The sequence below is a fragment of the Pipistrellus kuhlii genome, unplaced genomic scaffold (genome assembly GCF_014108245.1).
Source record: "Pipistrellus kuhlii isolate mPipKuh1 unplaced genomic scaffold, mPipKuh1.p scaffold_m20_p_9, whole genome shotgun sequence".
NCBI lineage: Eukaryota > Metazoa > Chordata > Mammalia > Chiroptera > Vespertilionidae > Pipistrellus > Pipistrellus kuhlii.
In genome coordinates, this window is record NW_023425595.1 from 8,960,081 (window position 1) to 8,984,981 (window position 24,901).

Below are 24,901 nucleotides of genomic sequence, written 5' to 3' on the forward strand. Positions count from 1 at the left end.
CTCTCTCTCTCTCTCTCTCTCTCTCTCTCTCTCTCTCTCTCTCTCTCTCCCACTCAATTCTCTCTGCCCTGAACAGTCATTCTTTTTCTTTCTTTTTCTATTCCTTTACATATTCTAGATATTTAATATAAATGGAATCATACAGTATGTGGCCTTTTGTGACTGGTTTCTTTCAATTAGCATAAATTTTCAAGGTTCATCCATGTGGGTAGCATGTATCAGTACTTCACTCATTTTTTTTTTTAATCCTCACCCAAGGATATGTGTGGTTTTTAAAAAAATATTTTTTTATTTATTTCAGAGAGGAAGGGGGGTGGGGGGGAAGAGAGAGAGAGAGAGAGAGATAGAGAGAGAGAGAGAGAGAGAGAGAGAGAGAGAGAGAGAGAGAGAGAAAGAAACATACATCAATGATAAGAGAATATCACGGATCAGCTACCTCCTGCATACCCCACATTAGGGATAGAGCCCGCAACCTTTTGGTGTATGGGATGATGCTCTAACCAACTGAGCCACTCAGCCAGGGCAGTATTCCATGGTATGAATATACCACATTTTATTTAGTTATCTATCAAGTGATGGGCTGGCTCCACTTTTTGGCTGTCATAAATAGGCTGCTATGAATATCTGTGTACAAGTTTTGTTTGGACATATGTTTTCATTTATTTGGATAACACACCTAAGAATAAAATTGCTAAGTTACATGGTAACTCTGTTTAACAATTTAAGTAACTGCCAGGCAGTTTTCCAAAATGACTGTACCATTTTACATTCCCACCAGCAATGCCTGAGGAGAAGATAACAGAAGGGAAACCATAGAAAGAAAACCATTAACTGGGTGCCTGCTCGGTAGAATGACAACTTTTGTCACTGACAACAGGGATGAAAATGCTTCACATCAAGTTTTAGGAAAAAGGGACACTGCCTGTTGGGGTGCTTTCCTCCTTCCTCTCCCTTGCTGAGGCCCAGGCTATGGCTAAAGGAACATAAGCAGCTTTTTACACACAGACTAATGTTGCTCCAATCTCTAATAGCAGGTAATGCAGAACTTGCGGAACAAGCTTTTAAAAGTTCTCTGCCACTTCCCAGATTCAGGCAGTAGGATATGTTGTCCTTATGAGTCTCCAGAATTGGTATGTAAAATGCATTAGCTCTCATATGGCAGGCCCTCACCAGTCCCTTCAGTGCATCAGGCTGGGCCCAGCCCAATACATACATTCAGTACAGGTCAAGCATATGCTAGCTCCAGCACAGTGTATTCCTGCATAGTGGCATCTGTAAACCAAAAGGATGGAAACAGATGGCTTCTAAAAGGGTAAGAGAAGAAAAACAGAAGGTCAGGTGGAAAAGGGTGGGGGGAAAGAAAGGAATAGAAAGAGAGTAAGAGAAAAGAGAAGCATATTTTCTGGTTCTGCTCTTCCCACCTGTCACAGCAATCTCCTTGCTGGTTGCCAGCATGCTCCCTTGCAAACACAGCTGCAGGTGACAAAGAGCAGCCCTGTCCTACTCAGGGGGTCCTTTCCATATCCCATATTGCAAACCACATTGAAATGCCAATTGCTTACAAGAAAAGAAATGATACACCCATTAGAGCCATGAGTAGCAAACTACCATTTATGTCCAACAAATTAGCATTGAGGCCCGTAGGTTCCTTCCACAGTAACATAAAAGGCTACCAAGGAAACAGCAAAAAGCAATAGATATTCAAGAGATTAAGTACTACAAAAACGTGGTTTGCTTTCATTTTGTAGATGTGTCAGACCTGTGATTAACTTAATCAATGTAGGAGTGTCTTCTGTCATATATTTCAGGTAGTGACCCCAGTTCAATTTGCTGTGGGCTCCGCACTTAAACAATTAAAAGAAAATTAGCAAGTCTTTCCCCAGCAGAACTGGGGACTGCCACTAGGGATTGCCAAGGGAGGGAAAAGCTTCACACCAAGTTTTAGAAAGGAGGAATGCCAGCAGTTGGGGCATTTTCCTCTTTTTTTCCCCCCTTGCCGAAGCCTGAGCCAAAGCCAAGGCAAAAGAAACATAAGCAGCTTTTTACACACAGACTAATGCTGCCAGCAGTGTTCCAGTGGCCTTGCTCACGGCAGGAGAAGGCGTAGTGATGAATACCGCTGGGTCTTGTTGAAGAAAAGTGGCTGGCTTCCTTTGATCAGCTGAGTGGTGTGCTGATCAGTGTGATTTCCCTGTTCTGCTGACGGTGAGCGTGTTGGGGAGAGCAGGAGAGCTGGCTTCTGAGAGGCCCATGCAGGGAAGCAAATTCCATAGCTGCCGAATCACAGAAAGCAACAGATACAGAAGAGGGCTGACCTGGGAGCAGACACCTTAGTTCTGCCAGCGTGTGCCTCACCGATAGAAGGAGCTCTGGGAGGGGAATAGTGTAGGTGCTCCTATAACTAATTCATCCATTGCAGTACTGTACATAGCTATCAACCACCACGTTCAAAACCAGAGTCCAAGCTCTTCAAACTACCATTTAGAGAAGTTCTCATCAACTCAGTTTGATGGGAAAGGGGGGGGGGGGAATGAGAGTTAGGATTAATTAAAATTGAGAAAACCAGAACTCATCAGCCTATGTGGCTCCTGGAACCATTTTTTGCAACAAGGAAGTATGACTGCACCTGAGTACAGGACTGCAGCTACACAGCCTCTCTTCTGGCTGCCAGAGCAGCAGCTGCTGGATTACCACAGTTAATCTGCTTGCATGCTATACAGATTTTTCCCTAGTAAACTGCAAAGTTTACCTGAAGATAAATATAGCAGTATCCTAGTTCTCTGTTCCATTCAGCTGCTGCTGAGAAACACTTCTGTTATCTCAAATTTCATCAGCAGATTGTACCCCTTCCTGGGGAACAACAGCAAAAAGTCGCTTTCTAAAAGCATGGTCTCTGAGGTAAAATACATCATATTTAAATGACTTCTTCCAAAAAAGATAACTTTACACCTTTAAAGTTTTAATTCTTTGATAGCGTATGTGATTTCTTACATTAGATCTAATCACTGCTGCTTTAAAGTGTAAATAGTCAATTGCAAATTGAGCAAATTACTTTGGCTATCCTAGTACCAGAAATGAAATGGATTAGGTCAGCAGGTGGCATGTCATTTCAGTGCTGCCTGGGGGCCCAAAATAGAGGTCATTTTTATTCTGGTGACAGCAGGGATGAAAGCCAGTGCATTTAACATTACCTTCTGCCTCCATTCTCATAGCCATCCTGGGCACAAAAGAGTTTATAGAAGCTCCTAAGCCTATATTTCTAGCATTTAGGCTACTTCTCAGGCTTCCAGAGTTGATGGCTACCCAGGGAAATCTGGAACATAATATTCTGACTCTGAATTTCAGAGACACAAAGCTTCTTGGCCATAGAGGAAAGGAGTTCTTAACCATTCTTAAGCATGTCAACATGCAATTCCATTCTGTAGGAATTTCCTTGGAGTCAGAGAGTGGCCATCATGCTTCTACTCAACAGGCTGAGGAAATCGTCCAGTCTCTGCTCCCAGGGAGAGAAACATTGGAGGAAGAAATGGACTTAAGCCAAGAAACAGGAAGGAAGGTGATGGGAAGACAGGCAGGAGAAGACAGGGTGAAATAGGAGAAAAACCCTTCTGTCTAGAAATCAGGAGCCTTTTGCAGTGTTGGAACATTTAAACAACCCAAACATAGCTTTTTCTGTCAAGCCTCCATTCCCCCACAGTATTCCAAATTCGTACTGTAATAGACTATAAAACTAATGTAGCTTCCCAAAGCTTGTTCCTCCAGTAATAGTCAAAATTAGATAAAATTATCAATTGTGTCTAAACTTTAAGATATTATAAGAGACTAGAGGCCCAGTGTATGACATTCGTGCACTGGATGGGGGTGAGGTCCCATCAGCCCTGCCTGTGCCCTTTCACAGTCCGGGAACCCTTGGGGAATGTCCAACTAGAAATAATTCATCTAGAAATAATCTCAATCCTGCTTAGGAGGGCCATAGTGAAGGATGACTGGTTCAAGAATAAACCTAAAAAATCACGTCCATATTTTGTGCTGGTGTTTCCTGAAAATAACAACAAAACTTTCTTTCTTCACTGGGGTTGACAATATGGCAAGTTGTAAGTGAAAAGCTGCCAAAGGCAACCACCGCCAGTATAGGATAGCCTGTATCCAAATAAAACCAAAAGGAGAAAGTTGTCCTAAAACACAGTTTAAGCCCCCAAATCCGGCCATGCCCCCAAACCAGCTATATCCCTGAACTTACTAATTAAGTAAGTCAGTACATTCTCTTTTTTGCTTCAACAATTTGAGTTGAGTTTTTACCGCTTGAAACAGAGTCCCCACTAACACTCCAGCCAAATAACCTTGGACAAGTCACTCAGTTCCACTGTGTATCAGTTTTCTAAACTCTAAGGAGGGGGGGAATCATGTTTGTTTACTTTACAGAATTGAAAACTGTTAAGTACTACACAGGAGGCATTGATATTTTAACTAAAACAGACTGTAGGGATAGAAGAAATAAGATATTCATGAGCTAAATTGCTTCTAGCTGCTAGTCCTGATAAGATAACATTCTGTTTCTATTAGTTTTCTCATCATTTGCCCTAGTAGGGCCTGTGAAATCTTTATCAAACCAGTTAATCACCTCGTAAATCTTTACGTATTTTCCCTTTTACTTTCAGCTTTCTTGGACATCACTGGACAAGCTAACTGAGTAGCATACCATGATGGCTGAGCAGAGGGAAAATTAACAATTCCATTTTCAAGGTGTGTGTGTACGTGATGTCCATGATGCATACACACATGCTCTGGGAGATGAGGTAAAGGAAAAATTCTCACATGAATTCAGGGATGAAAAGATGCTATTCCTATCTATGAAAACCTAAGTGCCTCAACTAACAATATACTAAATTATTATTCTAAGAGCAGAATTGAACTACTGATTATACTTTCAATTCAAAATTCCTAATTATATGTTATGTGTATTTTGGACTTTGTCGTAGTGTCCTAAAAAATGCTTAGTTTCACAGGTTACATCTCTCATGGGTAGCAGAAGGAAAAAAAACTTTCTGTAAAAATGTACCTGACTACAAAATGTTAATATGAAAAAATTATTAGTGAAACAAATACCTAAAAGTAAAGGCATTAACTTCTAGTCCTCTTATGAGTGATATAAGTGGTAAATGAAATAAACAAGCTATATTTTATAAGAACTAGGAAGAAAAATAATGGATGCTCTATATTTTCAACTTTCAAAGTTTCTGGGTCTAAAGATTAAGTATGAAATCACTTTTAAGAGTAGATTTCAGGGAAACCAAGATGGCAGCATAAGGCAGCGTTTTTCAACCGCTGTTCCGCGGCACACTAGTGTGCCGTGAGATGTTGCCTGGTGTGCCGTAGGTGCAGACAAGACAAGAATTTTATAATTTTTCACTATTTTGTTTACTTAATATTTCATAATAAAGTAATTATAAAATACTTTCTTTGTGTTTATTTGATTCCTATTCAAGAGAATTACTTTATATATAGTCAATATAGGCACAGAGTTAAATTTTTTAACATTTTCTAATGGTGGTGTGCCTCGTGATTTTTTTCATGAAACAAGTGTGCCTTTGCCCATAAAAGGTTGAAAAACACTGGCATAAGGCATACACCTGTACGTGTTGCCTCTCACAACCACACCAAAAGTACAACTAAAAGACAAAACATCTATCACCCAGAACCACGGGGAAGCTGGCTGAGTAGAAATTCTACAACTAGAAGGAAAGAGAAAAGTGCATTGAGACCGGGTAGGACATGCACAGGCGCAGAAAAGCAGAGGTATGGAGGTGTGCGAATTGGGCTGGCAACTGGGTACACTGTTGTTTTTTTTCAATCTGAAGGGAGATGCAAGCGCCCAACTGCTCTGAACCCCATCCTGAGATTATAACTCAACTGGGCTAAGAGGGAGCCCTAGCTGCAGCATATTTCAAATGCTCTCCAGGTGACTCTAGGGTACAAGCTAGGGCTGAGAACACCTCGTTTGGTACACATAGATGTGGCTTTGGTCTTTAATACAAAGACTAGATTTTATTTTGATAATTACCCTACTATTATTGAGAAAATCATTACTATTTAAATCACTTTACTTTCACTAATATGCCACTAGATGATAAGTTCCTTAAAAACTGAAACCCTATCAGCCAAGTTCAGCACTGAGGCCAAGTTGAATGCCTAGTACATAATAGGTGCTTCATAAATATTTGTGAATGAATGAGTTAAAAGCTGAAAAGTATACTTCAGTTTTAGTAGCTTGAAGCAATACAGTAGAAGCTCTCTTAAACCAATAATTAACGAGATAACGAAAAAAAGTTATCTAAATCAGCCCTAGCCAATCTGGCTCAGTGGATAGAGCATTGGTCTGTGGACTGAAGGGTCCCAAGTCCAACTGTGGTGAAGGGCACATGCCTGGACTACAGGCTCGATTCACAGTGTAGGACATGCAGGAGACAGCTTATCAGTAATTCTCTCTCATCACTGATGTTTCTATATCTCTCTTCCTCTACCTGCTCTGAAATCAGTAAAATAAATAAGTTATCTAAATCAAGGCATAAAGACTTGTTATGCATACCTAAGCATTTTACTTTTTTAAAAAAATATATTTTTATTGATTTCAGAGAGGAAGAAAGAGGGAGGGAGACATAGAAACATGAATGATAAGAAAGAATCATTGAGTGGTTGCCTCATGCACACTCCACACTGGGGATCAAGCCTGCAACCCGGACATGTGCCCTGACCAGAAATCAAACCGTGATTTCTTGGTTCATAGGTTGACACTCAATCACTGAACCATGCTGGACAGGGTATTTTATTTCAACTTAAATGCACATTCACTTACTAATCCTATATAATGAAGAGGTAATATGCAAATTGACCCTCATGCTCTCATGTCACATGATGGCTGCCTCCATGTCATCACAATATGGCCACCCCCATGTTATCACAGGATGGCCTTCCCTACACTGTCATAAGATAGCCACCCCCACATTTTCACAAGATGGCTGACAAGGGAGGGCAGTTTGGGGGATGGGGTGGGGGAGAGAACAGGCCTGCAGGAAAGGGCAGTTGGGGTTGATTGGGCTGTTAGGGGAGCAGTTAGGGGGCTATCAGGCTGGCAGGCAGAGTGATTAGGGCAATTAGGCAGGCAGGCAGGCAGGCAGGTGAGTTGTTAGGAACCAGCAGTCCTGGATTGTGAGAGGAACATCCCGCGAGGGGTCCCAGATTGGAGAGGCTGCAGGCTGGGCTGAGGGAAACCCCCTCCCCCCTAGTGCACGAATTTCATGCACCAGCCCTCTGGTCTTCTAATATAGAACCAGGCCTTTTGTTTGTATGGCTCTACATGTTAAAGAGTGCCAAAATATATTTTTTCCATACTACAATAGTAAATCATAACCATGATGCATCCAATACTACTTTCATTTTGGTGAGAACTTAAGACATTGGAAGCAATCTGAATGTAGAATCTAGGATATTAGTATTTTACTTCAATTTACTTAATTGGGCAGCATTATTTCACTAACTCACCTTTATTAACTCTTTCCAAAGCATTTAAAACTTGATTTTTCTGGGAACAATTTGGTTTTTCATAAAGAATTGTTTTATATATTAGTTAAATTACAAGAATAAATGACAATGTTTTGGGAACAAACACAACTCACTCTTGATAACCATTCTACAACTGATTGGAGACGTTTGTGAGTACCCAACACAACAACCTACTGGCCACAGGCATATACAGTGAGTGAGAAATGACAGTTAAGCCAGTATCACCGAGATTTTTTTTCCTCCACAGAGCTTCTACTGTTACACAAATGCTGGCAACAGGTTTCTTCCTATTGACCTTTCCAATTCCCTAGGGCAGTCAATTCATCCTTTCAGCAGCAGATCATCTGAACTGAGGCCCAACAAAAAGTCTCACCAAGTCTCATCGGAGGACCATCAGACATAGAGGCACAGGAGTCAAGGGATCTCTCAGTACAAAGACCCCAATGAGGTACATCCAGGCTCCTTAGTTCACTGATAAGGCATTTATAAGTCTCCCTTAGTTCACAGGAAAGGCATTTATAAGTAAACTATTGTGGGATCCATTTAAAATAAAATAGAAGGTGAGCCTAAAATCCAAAGTTAAAAAGTGCTCAACTCATTATTTTACTTACAGTCTTTTAGTAAAAGCCTCAAAAAGAAAGAGACAAGGTCTGTTTTGCTTATTTAGAGTCAGCTCCCATTCAGCAGGTGTCTCAAAAGAGGACATTCTGGCAACAAAGAACTGCTGCCACCAGGAGGCTCTACAATGTACCTTTTATTGAAAGTCTTGAAATTTAAAATGCTCTTGTTTCTTTATAGCTAATGTGATACCTTTGCAAATACACATATTTCCATAGAAAGTTTTTTTTTTAGATAAAGTTATAGCATTCCTGCTCTTTACTCCCAGGTAATAAGACCTCAGATTTTGAATTTTATCTTGTAATAAGAAAAGATAAGTATCAATTTTTTTTTTTAACTGAGCAGCAATTTTTAAAATTTAAACCTTTCCCAAGCTGATAATTCCAATCTTATTCCACTGGACATCTGGAAGAAAATTTTGAGATAGACTTTGCATTTTTAGGATCCATGACAAATTAACTAAAATTATTCCTAGGTTACATCTGAAGGTGATGACAATGGGAAAAAATGAAACCTTTCACTTTAAGGATCTGTAAACCTTGATTATTTTCAAATTAGTCTAAGCTGGTGTCACAGTCAAGATTTTTAAGGATCTGAACTTTAAAAAACTGGTCCTCGTTAACATTTTTTAAAAGGAGAGTGGAGAAATTTTTAACTGTTAATTTCTAGTATTTGAAACTTGCTCAAGATGGACATCTCACTTCTATTTTCTATGAAATTTTTTAACCTGTGTGATTACTTCACTGATAATGGCTCTTCCAATCAATAAATCAGGGACTAGTTGTAAAAATAGAATGTAGATTTCATAGATACTCCCGTTAAAAAAAGCAAAACAAAAAACCGTTAGCAGGAAAACACATTAAGATCTGCTATAGAATCCTTGTTTCCTGTTAGTAAACAAACCATGTGCTGTCCTTCTCCCCAGGGCTCAGTTCCTTAAAACAGTTACATTATTTACAAGCACAAATAGTGTTTTAGCCTTTCGCTGAGCTGATGGGCTTTTTACTTGTCTATTTTAAAAACTAATCAAGTGCCACATTTTATAAAGATAACTGATTTTATTTGCTTTAAACAGAGAGAGAGAGAGAGAGAGAGAGAGAGAGAGAGAGAGAGAGAGAGAGAGAATGAGAATGAATGAGAGAGAATGAGAATACTGGGGGGGGCGCGGCGGAGAGACCCAAAATGTTAGCATAAAAAATATTACTTGTATTAATCTGTTTTGATTTACAGGAAAAATGTAACTGAGGGTTTTCCCTCAAGTTCATATTGTGCTTGATTAAAGAAAATGAAAGAACAGTTCTTTTCACTACATCATGTCCAGTAGGCTATTAATGCTCAAGACCTCTTTGGTTTCATCTTAGAACAACATGGCACTTGCTATATCACTGCACATTCACACAGCTACAATCTTGGTTGTCTGTGAGTTTTACAGGCGAGGGTTTCCTATCATTTTAGAACAGCCTTTCTCAAGGATTCCTCACGGGAACTACAGAACACAAAAACTTAATTCAGTAATTATTTTTCAATGATCACAAGGATAGTACATAACTAGTACTACCATTCTAGATTCATAAGAATGTTATTTCAAAACATAGAAAAGATGCCAAGAGTTTTAGGGCTTAATTCTCCCATGGAATCCAGGTTGGTTTAGCAACTGCAAAAGAAAATGAAACTTCTTAAATTATATAGGAAAACATATTTTTTATTCTCCATGTTTTGCTTCATGAATAGACGGAAGAAAAAGAGAGAACTGGTGTCTCTTTTAAAATGTCATCTAGCCAAAACTGGTTTGGCTCAGTGAATAGAGCATCAGCCTGCAGACTGAAAGGTCCCAGGTTTGATTCTGGTCAAGGGCATGTACCTGGGTTGCGGGCATATCCACATTAGGAAGTGTGCAAGAGGCAGCCGATAGATGATTCTCTCTCATTGATGTTTCTAACTCTCTATCCCTCTCCTTTCCTCTCTGTAAAAAATCAGTAAAATATGTGTTGTTTTTTTAAAAAATGTCATCTAGTCCAATCCTGACCGGTTTGGCTCAGTGGATAGAGCATTGGGTCAAGGACTGAAAGGTCCTAGGTTCAAGTCCAGTCGAGAGCATGTACCTTGGTTGTGGGCTTGATCACCAGGAGGGGGTGTGCAGGAGCAGCTGACCGATGTTTCTTTCTTATCGATGTTTCTAACTCTCTATCCCTCTCCCTTCCTCTGTGTAAAAAAATCATTACAAATAAATTTTAAAATGTCATCTAGCCTAGCTGGGTGTGGTTCTATGGTTGAGTGTCGACCCACGAACCAAAAGGTCACCGGTTTGATTCCTGGTCAGGGCACATGCTTGGGTTGTGGGCTCAATCCCCAGTGTGGGGAATGCAGGAGGCAGCCGATCAATGATTCCCTCTCATCATTGATGTTTCTATCTCTCTTTCCCCTCTCCTTTACTCTCTGAAACCAATCAAAAATATTTTTAAAGGTATCTATAAAATGGCTCAAGCTGAAATAAGTAAAATCAATTAAAACCTTACCCCAGCAGCAGCAGTCTCACAGGTGTGAACAGGCAGCAGGCTGCTTAGAGCTTGCCCAGCTCACTTAACGGAGATTTGCCCCATCCTAACTGAGATCATGTCTCCTGAGAAGGCCCTAGCAACTAACCCTGGCTTCAGTGTAACACACATTTTCCAGGTGAAAACCAACTCAGGACAGAAAAGTATAAAGGTATAATTCTTAGGGGAATTTTCCTCTACAATTCTAGGCCTGCAGAGCGCATTTTCAAGTTTGTCACTGGGTAGACTCAACTGTTAACCTTACTGATGGGTGCAAAGCTCCTAGACACAGAGAAGTGTCTGGCAAACAGTGAGTGCTATATAATTGTAGGTATTCTTAACAGTATAGTTAACATTGAGAGTAATGAAAACAATAATACAAAATGCTTTGTTTTCAAACTATACAAACTGACCCTCTGATCTTCACCTGACAATCTCTGCTCAAGCAATCCTAAACTACTTGCTTAAGTTAGAGTCCTTTACACAGAACAAACAAGTCTTCACAAAAACATGTTAAAAAACATTTATTTACTGTGGATCCTGTCATTTTTTACTTACCTGGAAAAAAAAGTCTAATCTGTTCTTTTTTTATTTTTATTTTATTTTATTGATTTTTCACAGAGAGGAAGAGAGAGGGATAGAGAGTTAGAAACGTCAATGAGAGAGAATCATCGACCAACTGCCTCTTGCACACCCCCCACTGGGGATGTGCCCGCAACCAAGGCACATGCCCTTGACCGGAATCGAACCCGGGACCTTTCAGTCCACAGGCTGACGCTCTATCCACTGAGCCAAACCGGTGCTGGCCTAATCTGTTCTTTATGGAATTTCAAAACATGTTTCTTTTTCTACTGTGCTAAGGTTTTTCTGTCCATTTTCCAACTGGAGAGGAACTCTAGTTCTGTCCCATCCTACCCATGAGGGAGCCTTACCGAATGTGAAGGACCTCAGGCGTATCTGCAGAAAACAAACTTACCTCCCGCACTCTACTGCTGCCTTACCACAAGGGTGAGGCAAGGGGGAAGGTTAAACTGGTAATAATCTAAGACATCAAGCATCATAACCTCACAATTTCCAATCACTCAGAAAAAATGAATGGATATATCCAACAAAGGAAACATTATGTGTTCCCTTTCTACAGTAGCTTAACTGTAAGTTGGTAAAATAAAATCTGATTGATAACTTTAAACACACATTTTAAAGGTCAGTTAAAAATGTATCAAACTTCTAATACATGACTAAAAGAAAGGGTATGACATGGTCTTCAGGACTGACATGCTCTCAGCATTGAGAAGCATAGCAGGCATATAAAAGGTGCTCAATAACTATTTGCCAAATAAATTGATCATTACAACTTTTCATTTACATTCAAGGTAGAATTCTATCCAGCATGTTAAAAAGCGTATCTTTTACAAAAATGACCCTAAAAATGGACACAGCCTTTCAAGAGAGCAAACAGGTAAAACTTAGGTTTCAGAAACATTTTGGGATATCTGCCTAACTCACAAATCCTTTTCTCTAAGAGGTGCTTCCTGGTCTAGCCTGTCTACTGGTGACAGGGTCCTCTGGCCAAAGAGAACAAGCCAGTGAGTCTGGGGTGGCTCTTGAATAGAGAAGATAGAAACTTAGGAACTATGCAGTAGCCAGAAGGCTTCTGCTTGCCATGTGTTCAGAGAAACTGAGAAAGCCAGTCTGTAGAGAGGGGAAATGAAGCAGATGCAGAGAAGGACAAAGGGACACAAGAGACAGAGACTCTCCAGTTCCAGTCCCCAAAGCTGCTGCTGGGTTCTTGAGATGTCCTAATATGGTTCCAATCAATTCTCCTTTGTGCTTAAGCTAGTTTTAGTTAAGAGTCCTTTACACAGAACAAACAAGTCTTCACAAAAACATGTAAAAAACATTTATTTACTCCGGATCCTGTCATTTTTACTTCCAGGAAATAATCAAAATTATTGTCCAAATAATTTATGTCCAAGTATGTACACTGCAGAGCTAGGCATAAAACAGTAAAATACTGGGAACAATCCAAATGTCTAAAAATAGTGAACTGACTAAACATACTCTATACCCATATGACAGGGTATATAAGCCACTAAAAACTAATATTCTTGAAGAATATTTAAAAATGGGGAGAAATGCTCAAGACATAAAAATAAGTATTTAAAAAATAATGAGTGTAATATCAACCTCAATTCTATTTTTAATACAAATATATGGCATAGAAAAAAGAATCTAAAACATGGAAGTAAAATCACAGCTAAATTTTATTTTTCTCCAAATGAACATGCACTTGAAAAAAAAATATTTGAGGAAATTATAAACTACAATCCCCAGTGCCAATAATTCAAATAAACTCTCACTGGTTGGACGACAAAAAAAAAAAAAAAAAAAAAAGTTTTATTGTATTAACAAATTTAATTATTAAAATTTAACTCACTGACTTTAAACAAGAGCAGGTGGATTTTAGAAAAAAAGAAAGACTCCCAGCCATCCTATATAATAAAAACTTAATATGCTAAGTGTCCAGTCATCCATTCAACCAATCACCTCATAATATGCTAATTATATGCTAAGGCCACTCAACTGCTCACTATAACATGCACTGACCATCAGGGGGCAGCTGCTCTGACCAGTAGGTTAGCTTGCTGCTGGGGTCTGGCGGATCGGGGCTGAGCAAGAGGGGCCGGACATGCCCTGGAGCCCTACCTTCAGGCCCTCCCCAGCTGGCCAACTTCCTGCATCCCTCCCCGGCCCGGCCCCGTGGGATCCCTGGGCGTGGCCTGTGCCCTCTTGCAATCTGGGATCCCTCCGGGGTTGTCAGAGAGCTGGTTTCAGTCTGATCCCACAGGCCAGGCTGAGAGACCCCACTGGTGCAAGAATTCATGCACCAGCCCTCTAGTTATTTATAATTTAGCAAACATTCAGAGAGAGAGATAGAGAGAGAGAGAGAGAGAGAGAGAGAGAGAGCGCGCGCGAGCTTTAGAACACAAACAGTCCTGAAATAAAAGCAGAAAGAGCAAACAGTAATCAAGGAAATGGGTATGAGAGTGCCCCTGGGACCTCGCCTTGTCCTATTTGTACACCTCCCCTTTCACTTGACAATCTAATAAATTATTTCTCAACCAGTACAATCCATCTACTCATTTAAATAAATGTAAATACCATATTCTTCTTTGATATTACTTTAATTTAAAAGTTTTGAGCCACATGGCCTGGATCGCCAGCTCTGAAACATTGGGCAGGTGACTTAACCTCTCATCCCTAAAAGGGGGGTAACAGTACCCATGTCCTAGGGCTACTGTAAGAATTAAATGAAATAGTGTATTGAAAGAGCCCAGAGAAGTGTCTGGCAAATAGTGAGTGCTATGTAACTGTAGGTAATCCTACAATTTAACATTAACAGTAATAAAAACAATAGTACAAAATGCTTTGTTTTCAAACTATACTGGCTTAACTTCTGATCTTCACCTGACAAAATCTCTGCTCTAGCAATCCTAAACGACTCGTTCACTGAATATGGCCTGCTGTTACTTATTGCCGTGCCTTTGCACATGCTGTTCTTTCTGCCTGTAAGGGCTTTGTCCACCTAACAAATCCCTGCTCATCTGCAACAATCAATTCCGATATCAGTTTGTGAAGGCTCCCATAATGCCCCAGCAAGATAATCTTCATTTTCTGTATGCCACACATATTCTAACTTCAAATTTATTATAATTGTTTACATGTTTAAATCACCTACAAAATTCTGAGCTCAGTCAAAATAGTCTCTAAATATACATTTGTTGGAACTTAAATAATTAAGGGAATAATCATTTATCCATTTACTGAGAGTATACACGGATGAACAAAACAAGTAAAAGTCCCTGGCCTCCTGGAGTTTATAGTTTCTGGGCTTTGAGTATGGTCCTAGGTATCAGTTAAAGTGCAGAAAGGACTAAAATCCTATGGGGCTAAAATCATGAGTAGTAGTATACTTTATTATGTTTAACTATTATTATTAGAGCCTAAATCTATTCTCTATCCCAAAGAGTAGAGCAACCAAGTAAAAAGGACACATTCATCTCTCCTATAGACTCTTAAGGAATGCCTTAACCAAGCTTCAGAGTCACCATGCGACTTGCACTAAGAAAAATGCAAAGGGAGTATTAGAGCAGAGCCCCTAACACAGCCCAAGAGAGATGGGAGGCCAAAGACTTAGTCAGCAGATGACCCGACTCGAGTCCAGGTAATTCCCCAAAGACTAAATAAACATCCCCCCTAATAATATTCCAGACTTTTGCTTTTTTTTTAAATTTCATTTCCTTTTTAGTTCTATTTCTATTTTTTTATTGATTTGAGAGAGCAGGGGTGTGGGAAGAGAGAGGAAGAGAGAAAGAGAGGCTTCTTGTTCCACTTATTTATGCATTCATTGGTTGATTCTTGTATGTGTCCTGATTGTGGATCAAACCCAAAACCTTGGTGTACCAGAACAGTGCTCTAACCAACTGACTTACCCAGCCAGGGCCTATTTCTTTTTTCTTTTCTTTTTTTTTTAATTTACATTATTTATATTGAAAGTATTATATATGTCTCCTTTTTCCCCCATCTACTTTTCCCCACCCGCTCCCGCCCCCCATTTCTAATTGAATATATACACATAGTTTTAAAACAAAAAAAAAACAAACAAAAAACTGACACAAGGCTTAGAATAAAAACAGCTGTCTTTTGCATCAATCCTCTCCAACTCTCTAGCCATGTGCCTTTTAGGAAACACTTTCAACTCTTAAAGATTTTTTCAGGTATTTTTCTTATTTTAAACTAAATATTTGTTGTTTCTTGCTTTTTCACTTTAAAAATTACTCACTGAATTTCTACTACAGATAACTGAAATCTAGTTCTTATATTATCTTCTCTTCTCCCACCTCCTATGCCCATTACAGTCACATCACAACTTTTAATTAAATCCACATTTAATAAGGTCTACATTATCAGAATCATGTAAATAACTTTAATTCATGAGACAATTAGTATGTTACAATTACACTTACATTCTTGTTCATTTTATTATTCCTAGAACTAAAAATGCCTTGTTTTGTAATTTGCCTGGTTTTCTATATTCCTACCATTAATTCTTCCTCATACTGTCCAAAGAAGCTATAAAACATATTTACTAGTAAATAATGGCTCAAAAACACATCATGTAATCTATCAGTGCATTTTTTTCTTCACTGTATCTTTCCTAGTCACCTCTATCCTCTTGTCCAAAGTAAAACGGTTGTTCTCTAAACCTACTGTACAACAGTCATCTAGATTTTCTCCCCTCTTTAAACAAGGCACTTTCTTCATCGCTCTTTTGTACTGGATTCCCTGTTCTCTGGATCCATGTATTCATCTTTATTGGTTTATTTACTTGTTTTGGCAGAAAATATCCTCCAGTAGCTTTCTCAATAAAGTTGTATGGATGCCAGGCCTGAGTGGCCCACCTTGTTGAGCAGTGTCCTGTGCACCAAAAGGTTGCTGGTTCGATTCCCAGTCAGGGAACAGCCTGGGCTACAGGTTCAGTATCTCTGGTCAGGGTGGGCACAGAAGACAACCAATCAATGTTCTGTCTCTGTCTCTCCCTCCGCCTTCCTCTCTGTAATCATGTTCTCAGAAGAGGATTAAAAAAAAGAGGGGTGCATGACTAATAAGTCTTATATCCTTGCATATTGACACAGTATCTATTCTAGCCTCAGACTTAATAAAAAGTTGGGTTGAGTATAGAATTCTACATTGGAAATTACTGTTTTTCAGAATTTCAAAAGCATCATTCCACTTTTAGAGGTGCATTATCTTGGCTGTGGTTATGACTTCACTTCATCTAAATTAAACTACTTTTAAAATGTATGTGTATTTGCCGAAACCAGTCTGGCTCAGTGGATGTAGCGTCAGCCTGCAGACTGGGGGGTCACAGGTTCGATTCCGGTCAGGGGCATGTGCCTTGGTTGCGGGCACGTCCCCAGTGGGGGGGTGCAGGAGGCAGCTGATCAATGATTCTCTCTCATTGATGTTTCTAGCTCTCTATCGATGTTTCTTCCTCTCTGTGAAAAATCAATAAAATATATTTAAAAATAAAATAAAATGTATGCGTATTTTACATGAATTATGCCTCAACAAATTTATGAGAGAGGGAGCAAGAGGGAAAGAGAAAAATAATTCAAAGTAAACGACACAAAAAAAATAAGGTGATAAAAACTGGGGGGTGGCATGTATATAAGAGGGCTTTCTCCTTACTCAGTGTACAGTAGACACTTAAGCAACATGGGGTTAAACTGTGTGGGTTAAAAACTCACTTACATGCACATGTTTTCAATATGTATGTACAGACTGTAAATGTATTTTCCTTATTATTTTTAATAAATTTTCTCCAGCTCATTCTATTATAAGAAAACAGTAAATAATAGATATAACATAAAAATATGTTCCTTACCTGTTTATATTATCGATAAAGCAACAGGTAATTTTTGTAAAAATATATTTTATAGATTTTTTACAGAGAGGAAGAGAGAGGGATAGAGAGTTAGAAACATCGATGAGAGAGAATCATTGATCAGCTGCCTCTTGCACACCCCCTACTGGGGATGTGCCCGCAACCAAGGTACATGCCCTTGACCGGAATCGAACCTGGGACCTTTCAGTTCGCAGGCTGACACTCTATCCATTGAGCCAAACCTGTTTTGGCAACAGTAGGTTATTAATAATTAAGTTTTTGAGGAGTCAAACGTTCTATGTGGACTTTTTACTGCATAGGGGTCAACGCCCTTTTTCAATGTGGTGCTCACTCCTGTCCTAGACTCCTAGACTGCTATACTGTGCCCAATATCTTTGAATCAAGTTCCTCTCTGGTCAATTTCTCTAGAATAAGAGTTGGCAAACTTTTTCTATATGCGGGCAGGTTTTTTGTCTCAACTCCTACTTCTGTTGTTGGTAGCCCCAAAACAGTCATAGACAACATGTACATGAAAAATGTGGTTGTTTCTCAGTAACTTTATTTACAAACACAGTTAGCAGGCCAGATTTGGCCCAGGTGCAGGCCAGAGTTTGCTGATCCCTGCTCTAGAAAATCATACTAGCCTTTCCATCTCCAGAGAACTAATCTCTCTCTCCTCAGAAGTGATGGCTATAAAATGTTTTATTAAGTGAAAAAGGTAACTAAGCAAGTAAAAAGAGGAAGGGAAGGCATAAAAAATACTGGTCATTTTTAAAGTCATGTAATTTTATCAGTTATTAGCATCAGATATGGCTCAGGGGCAAACACTGTTTCAACTATGATAATTAACTCACATCTAGGACAAAAAGAAACCAACTTAAGTAATGTGTGTGTGTTTTCAGAAGTTTTATGACAGATGTTCACAGATGGTTCCAAGTGGTTACTTTGGCCTATCCTGACATTAGTTGGGTTTAGGTATGAATAATAGTGTGGGAGACTTCTCTCTAGATTTAAAAAGAATGAAATAAACATTTGCATCATCTGGACTCATGGTTTCACATAAATATTGCAGAGGAGGGATGAACTAGACTAAATCCTAGAAAACTTCTCAACTCTGAATAAAGATGAGGTCAGAGTCCCATCATAATTCAAGGATCTCTAAGAATATAACAATTCTAAATCCTAATGTGATGTGTCCATCACGCTAGTTTGGTTGTGAATGAGAGAGGGTAACATTCTATGGTTACTGGTATCAGAGGCTAGAAATAATCATGTATCAGATCACCATTACTGGACTACAAAAACTAATTTACTTACTTGACTCCAAAGCAATGAAGCCTAAAGGCAATGTAATTATTGTGCCTAATGTCCTATTTCAAAAATATTTGATAAAGATCCACAGAGTAATTTAAGAATTTACTAAATAAAAATGAATGAACAGTACAGTGATCTGGATTCTAGTCCTGAATAGGACACTGATTAATTATATAATCATAGCTAAGTCACAAACAGTCCATGTCCTAGTTTATATATTACAATGATGTCCTCATGACTCAATTAAATATGAAATGTTCTAAGCTTCTCTTTTCCCAAAAAAAATATTTTTATTGATTTGAGAGACAGAGGGAGAGAAACATCAATGTGAGAGAGAAACAACAATTGATTGTTTTCCATACACACAACCTGGATTTGTGCTCTGCCTGGGAATTGAACCAACGACCTTTAAGTGCATAGAACAGTACTTGAGCAAATTAGCCACACTGGCCAGGGCTAAGCTTCTTAAAAGAGTAGTACTTCACATGTAAGATGAAGTTGTTACATATGAAATGAAGTTAGCTATAATAACTAACACCAACAATTTCTATTCAAATAGAACTTACCCCCAAAAAATATTTAGTGACTCAATAGATACATGTCCATTAACTCCTAAAAGGCATTACCAAGACATTCCATAAATAAGGGAATAGACATATAAATTAATAACTCAAAATCTATCAACAAGTCTGTTACAGGGTCAGGAAGAGAATTAAATTCTCAGTGTCCCCTCCCACAAAATCCATTGTTCAAGTCACCTACTTAGCTTAAATTATGTTGTCCTATGCATCAGAAACATTATTAGTTATGACAGGAACAGAAACTTCTCTCCCAAAGGCTTCAGAATCCATTTTACTAAAATATGTTCATATTTAAAATGAGAATGGTTCCATAAATGACTATTTATTAAAACCAAGAAAGTATTTCATCTTATTACATTACACATTAGGCAAAAGAATAAATAAAAAATAGAGACTGCAATTTTTTAACATAGTCAGAAAAAAAAAAAAAAAAATAGCAAAGACCAAAGACTATGAAAAGGTCTACCTTCCGAAAAGGAATAAGAAAAATAGGAGAGAAAGTGAAGGAAAAACAAAACCCAAAACCAAAAGGTAATTCTTTGGGATATTATAGAGTATTTGTAGCATGGTCAAACGGCATGAAAAATATGCCAGCAGAAAGGATCAGGTACATATTAATCCATCTTCCAATAAGCAAAGTGCTCCCCCCTCCCCTCCACTTCCCAGGGTACCTCCTGGGAAAAACACATGCTATTAATCTGAAACAGTCTTTTCTGGGAATAATTATTAAAACTTTTTTTTCCAATATAGTAAAAGTTTTTTGTTATGCCCTTTGACTAAGGATAGTCAATGAATTATTACTCTCAATTCTTCATAATCTGTTATAAAATTGTACATCCACACCTTTTGTCTTGGACTAAAATGTTCAAAGACTTGATGCCAACAAAGGCTTAAAACATGTTTCAGTAGTTTGGCCTGTTTGTTGCATTCAGGTTATAAGCCATGAAATGTGAGGATAGCCCTGGGAGCTGTGCCCCTTCATGCTAGGTTTCAGGATGAAAATTCTGGAGTGGATCTAACCCAATCTGCAGTTGCAGGCAGGACCAGCCAACCCACAAACTGAAGTAGATGTGGCTGGCCAAGTCTAGCCTAGATCAGAAGTCCAGGTGATCTACAGACCCAATGTGAAAAAAACCACTTAGTGTTATAAGCCCCGCAATAAAACACTGATTTGTTATACAGAACTGTCATGGCAGTAGCTGACCACTACACCCAGTAATCTCATACCTAAGAATTTACCCCAAGGCAATCACAAAGAAACAGGTTCACAATACAAAGGTGTTTATCACAGCAATATTTATATTAATGAAAAACTGGAAACATCCTACCATCAACTAATAAAGGAATAATTAAATAAATTATGATCTATTAGCCAGACCATTAAATATTTGAATCTATTAAATATCATGTTTTTAAGAACACTAAAAAAAGTAAGATATTCATACTTTAAATTTAAAAAGCTTATAAAACAAGATGTACTGTTTTAAAAAATTATATACAAATAGAGAAAAAGGTCACTTGGATAAAATAATTCATTTAAGAAATAAATGTGTGTGTGTGTGTGTTTTTACTAAATGTTATCTTAATATCTATAATATTAAATAAATACTATACTAAGTATTATACTCAAAATAAAGTAAGACAAACATGTTCTCTGATTTCCTGGAAATCACAGTCTAGTGAGAAAGACAAATACTTTAAAAAATGATCACATACATGTAATTCCACACTGTAATAAGCTATTGCGGCAGAAGTTACTAATGGTCCCCAGTATATTTCCCCTTCTTAGTCAGTACCACAGTCCCTGAGTTTTATCTGCCAGTAACCACTTAGGATAGACTACACTTCTGACTTTCCTTGCTCCTAGTTAACTAAATTCTGACCAATGGGATCTAATCTGGAAGTGGCCCGTGCAATTTCCAGTAAACATCCTTAAAAAGAAAGGGCTTGCTCCTTGTTGCTTTCCCCCTTCTTACCAGATGGAGCGGCTATTTTGGACTATGATGTGGAGGCTTCATGCTGAGAATGGCAGGGCAACAGGATAGAAGGAGCCTGGGTTCCCTGACACTGTGGAGCCACTACCACCAGCATAGTCCACCTATAGAACTTTTACATGAGAGAAATAAAATTCTACCTTGTTTAAGCCATTTTCAGTTAGAGTTTTTAGTCATTCACAGCTGAACCTAATGCTAAATGGGATAGCTATAAAGTACAATAAAAGTGAAAGGTTCAAGGAGAGATTATAATAGAAAGTTAATTTTATCAATAACATGAGGATGGGGTTTCAGATATAGGACCTCTGAGGAAGTAACTAAAATGCTACCTGATGCCTGGCCAGAGCGCACCAGGAGAAGGAAAGTGGGGGTGAGGGACAAACTATTCAAGGAAGGAAGGGGAAATTAAAAATGCAACTACTATGACTTAAGCCTGAATCACCACAGGGTCAAGCAACAGATTTTGGGATGTTAATATTGCTTCTACAATGCATTAAAACTACTAAAACAACCAAGTGCTGTGTCCCCAGTATCAAAATCTGTACTCTGACAAGCGAAAGACCACATATGCATGTCAAAAGTGAGAAGGGAGGAATGTAGAATGAAAATAAGCCATGTTAAAGAAATTAATAATTGCTTCCATACTGCAGTATTAATACTGCTTAAAATAGCTGGATTTTCTGATTAGAGAGGTTGATATATCATGAAGAGAATGTCATTAGACTTTTAAATGCTAACTATTCCTGATACAGACAAGAGTTTAGTGTTAAATTTTTTATTATTTCTTGACTATTTCTAGTTATAAAGGAAACATTTATTGTGGAGAATTTAGCATATATATTCAACTACCTGTAAATTCAACACCTTCCAACACTTTATACTGACACTGTTTTTATACACAAGTGCTTACTGTAAGAATTAATGCAATATTTTGTTTTTTAATAAAGCGAAGTAAGAGAATGTATGCATTTATTGTATAATTAAGTTTTCAAGTGGATATAGAAGAAATGCAGGTAGAAAAATGCATATAGAAAAAGAACGGAAACAAATGACAAAGAGTTAATCACTATCAATTCTGGAATATGACATTCTTTGAAGTATTCTGTATTTACATTTTTCCTCACAACCAAAAAATTAATGTTAAATTAAAATACTAGTCATGCAAGTAAGGTAATTCAGATTTTAGTTATTAAAGTTGAAGGAAAATCATTAAGTTTTTCCTAGAGGCTAAGTGGATCTTGTGAGGAGAAAAGACACACAAAAAGCTGAGCATTCAGAATTAACAGTTTGTTCTAAAATAATATTATTTTAAACTAAATATCAATGTTTCATGTTGGAAATAAGTCTGTGGAAGGACCAGCTTTTGAACTTTACGGCTATGTTTCCTCAAGTACTATCCTACCTAAAAATGATACATTTTGTTTTATCAAAAAGGCTGTTTAAATAGTTAAGCAAATAAAACTCCAAGATTGCATTTTAGTTTCTGATTCTAGTTCTTTTTAAATTCTAGTTTCTAAAATCTAAACTTAGTTCAGATGACACAATTTATCACTTGATGGAATGTCTTATGAACATAATGGTTACAATTTTCTATTAAGCTAGACACCTAATGCCGTGTTTCCCCAAAAATAAGACATCCTCCGAAAATAAGTCCTACTTACAGGTTTCCTTCTGAGTGAAATATAAGGCATCCCCCTGAAAATAAGGCCCCTCCTTAGGAGTCACAGGAAATTCTGGAACTGGATTGTTATGATGATGTTCCAGAAGATGATGACATGATTGTCATTGAATAAATGAGTAAATTCTTGATACTGTAGGATTCACAGTTTGTCTGTCTGGTTTGTGTTGACAACTACAATACTACTGTACCATATACAGGTAATAAATTTCCTCTATTTTCATTTAACAATAAATGTGTACCGTATTCTTCTTCATGAAAAAATAAGACATCCCCTGAAAATAAGACCTAGCACAACTTTGGGAGCAAAAATTAATATAAGACACTGTCTTATTTTTGGGGAAACAGGGTAGAAAAAAAATTAAAGAATAAAAAGTTACAGAAACAAAGCAAATCTTTACATCAATGCTCACACAAAAACTTTAAATGTACTTATTTTTAATTGCCCCATTTCCCTCAAATGTAGCCTTAGGTTAACTTTGTGACAACAGACCCCATCCCTTACTCCACTAATCAATTCTCAGCTCGAACATGTGAATTTTCCAGCAAATGACTCATTCATTGGCATCTTGTCAAACTAATCCTGAAACTATAGGAGGCTCAGCGCTAACACAATTCTAAAACTAGAACACTTGCACTAACACACATCATTTTGACTTCAGAGAACTGTCAGAGTCAAATATGTACTAATAAACTCTGTTTATATTTTTCCTTAAAACTTGTTCTCCACCATGCCACCGCCTCCCAATTTTAGTGTGGCAATTCCCTAAACCAAGACACTTACAGTTTCTAGAGAAGACAAGATGGGGAATCATAGTAGTTTAAAACAGGAAGGGGAGGAAAAAGCAGTTGTTCACCCGGCTGGAAAAATATCCTATTCTGAAACAGCAACAACTCATATCTATTCCACATAGTTCTTAAGATTTATTTTTCTCCTCACACACTGTAACAGAATACAAACACAATAAAAAAAAACTCCAAGAATAAATTACCTTCAACGCCCTTATTTCACTAAATAAAAGTTTAAATAACAACATAAAATCAATTACTGAGAACTATTCAGTCAAAAATCTTCAATGAGATATCACTAGCATTAACTATTAATTGCAAATCAACTAATTATTTTGGTTCACACGTTCACCTCCTCCAAAATAGAAAATTGCTCCTTTCAATCAGAGGAAGGGTGAAGCAGGAACAAGAAAACAATGATTTGTCAGATTACCACAGACATTTACTTATAGCTCTATCAATTGTCACACTCCACCTGGTGGCAGGAGCTGCCTGAATTGGTGAAGTGGAGGTCATTATACAAGAAATTCCAGAACATGTTTTCCAGATGTCTTTGGGGAAAAGCAAAATGCTCTTCTCTTGCTCTATATACAATAGAATAAATCTAACAAGGTTCAATCAAAGTTTTTGTCTCATCAATATCTAAAACAGATTAATATAAAAGTATAACAAAAATCAGAATGGGAGACCTGTATTTAGAGTGATCTGTTTACAACCATTCTCTCCATGTTAGTTAAATGTTATTTCAAGTCTTCAGAACAGTAACAAGCATATCCAGCAGCTATCACTTCCACCTACTAACTTTCTTAACCCTTTTCCCTTATGGGTAAAGTATAGAGTTTCATTAACACAGTTAACAGCAGCTTGCCACATTGCTTTTAGATATTTGCCAGTAACACATACCCATGGGATACTCTAGAGACTGATTTCAACCAAAAATAAAAATAGATAAACAGCGCTCAAACAGAATTAAAACTGAGTCTGGCTGCCCACACTTATTTTCACACATGAAGAAAAATAGCAGTTCTCCTAGAGCTTCAAGCAGGCATATCTTTAGAACACAATGTTAAAAATATGCCCCCCCCCCTTCCCCTACCTGTTTCTCACTCAAAGCTGTGATTTTGGCTTGGAGTTCATGAAGTTGTTTCTTTAAATCAGCATTCTGATTGGAAAGAAAAAATATCTGTGAGAAAGATATTTCATTTGTTAACAGAATAGTAGCAAGAAGAGGTTATGCATATTGCATTACAAATGATCAAGCAAACTTAAGCATTTTAGCCAATCAAATTCATCATGCATTAAATTGTAGTCACGTTATCACTGCCTAATGCACAGATCCTAAGTGTAGGCTCCTAACGCCAGAACCAGGGCAGCTCCTTTATAGT

General features: G+C 37.9%; 1 protein-coding gene across 36 annotated transcripts in view; it reads right to left on the reverse strand.

Moving 5' to 3' along the window:
• The window catches only part of PHF21A (PHD finger protein 21A), a 160,413-nt gene that overhangs the window by 91,333 nt on the left and 44,179 nt on the right, over positions 1 to 24,901 (reverse strand). For 25 of the 36 annotated variants that reach the window (XM_045577859.1, XM_036426397.2, XM_036426399.2 and 22 more), the window contains one exon: positions 24,613 to 24,699. In XM_045577859.1, the coding sequence (XP_045433815.1) occupies positions 24,613 to 24,699 (87 nt within the window). The remainder of the gene's footprint in view (positions 1 to 24,612; positions 24,700 to 24,901) is intronic. The other 11 variants (XM_045577860.1, XM_036426412.2, XM_036426407.2 and 8 more) reach the window with 1 other exon arrangement.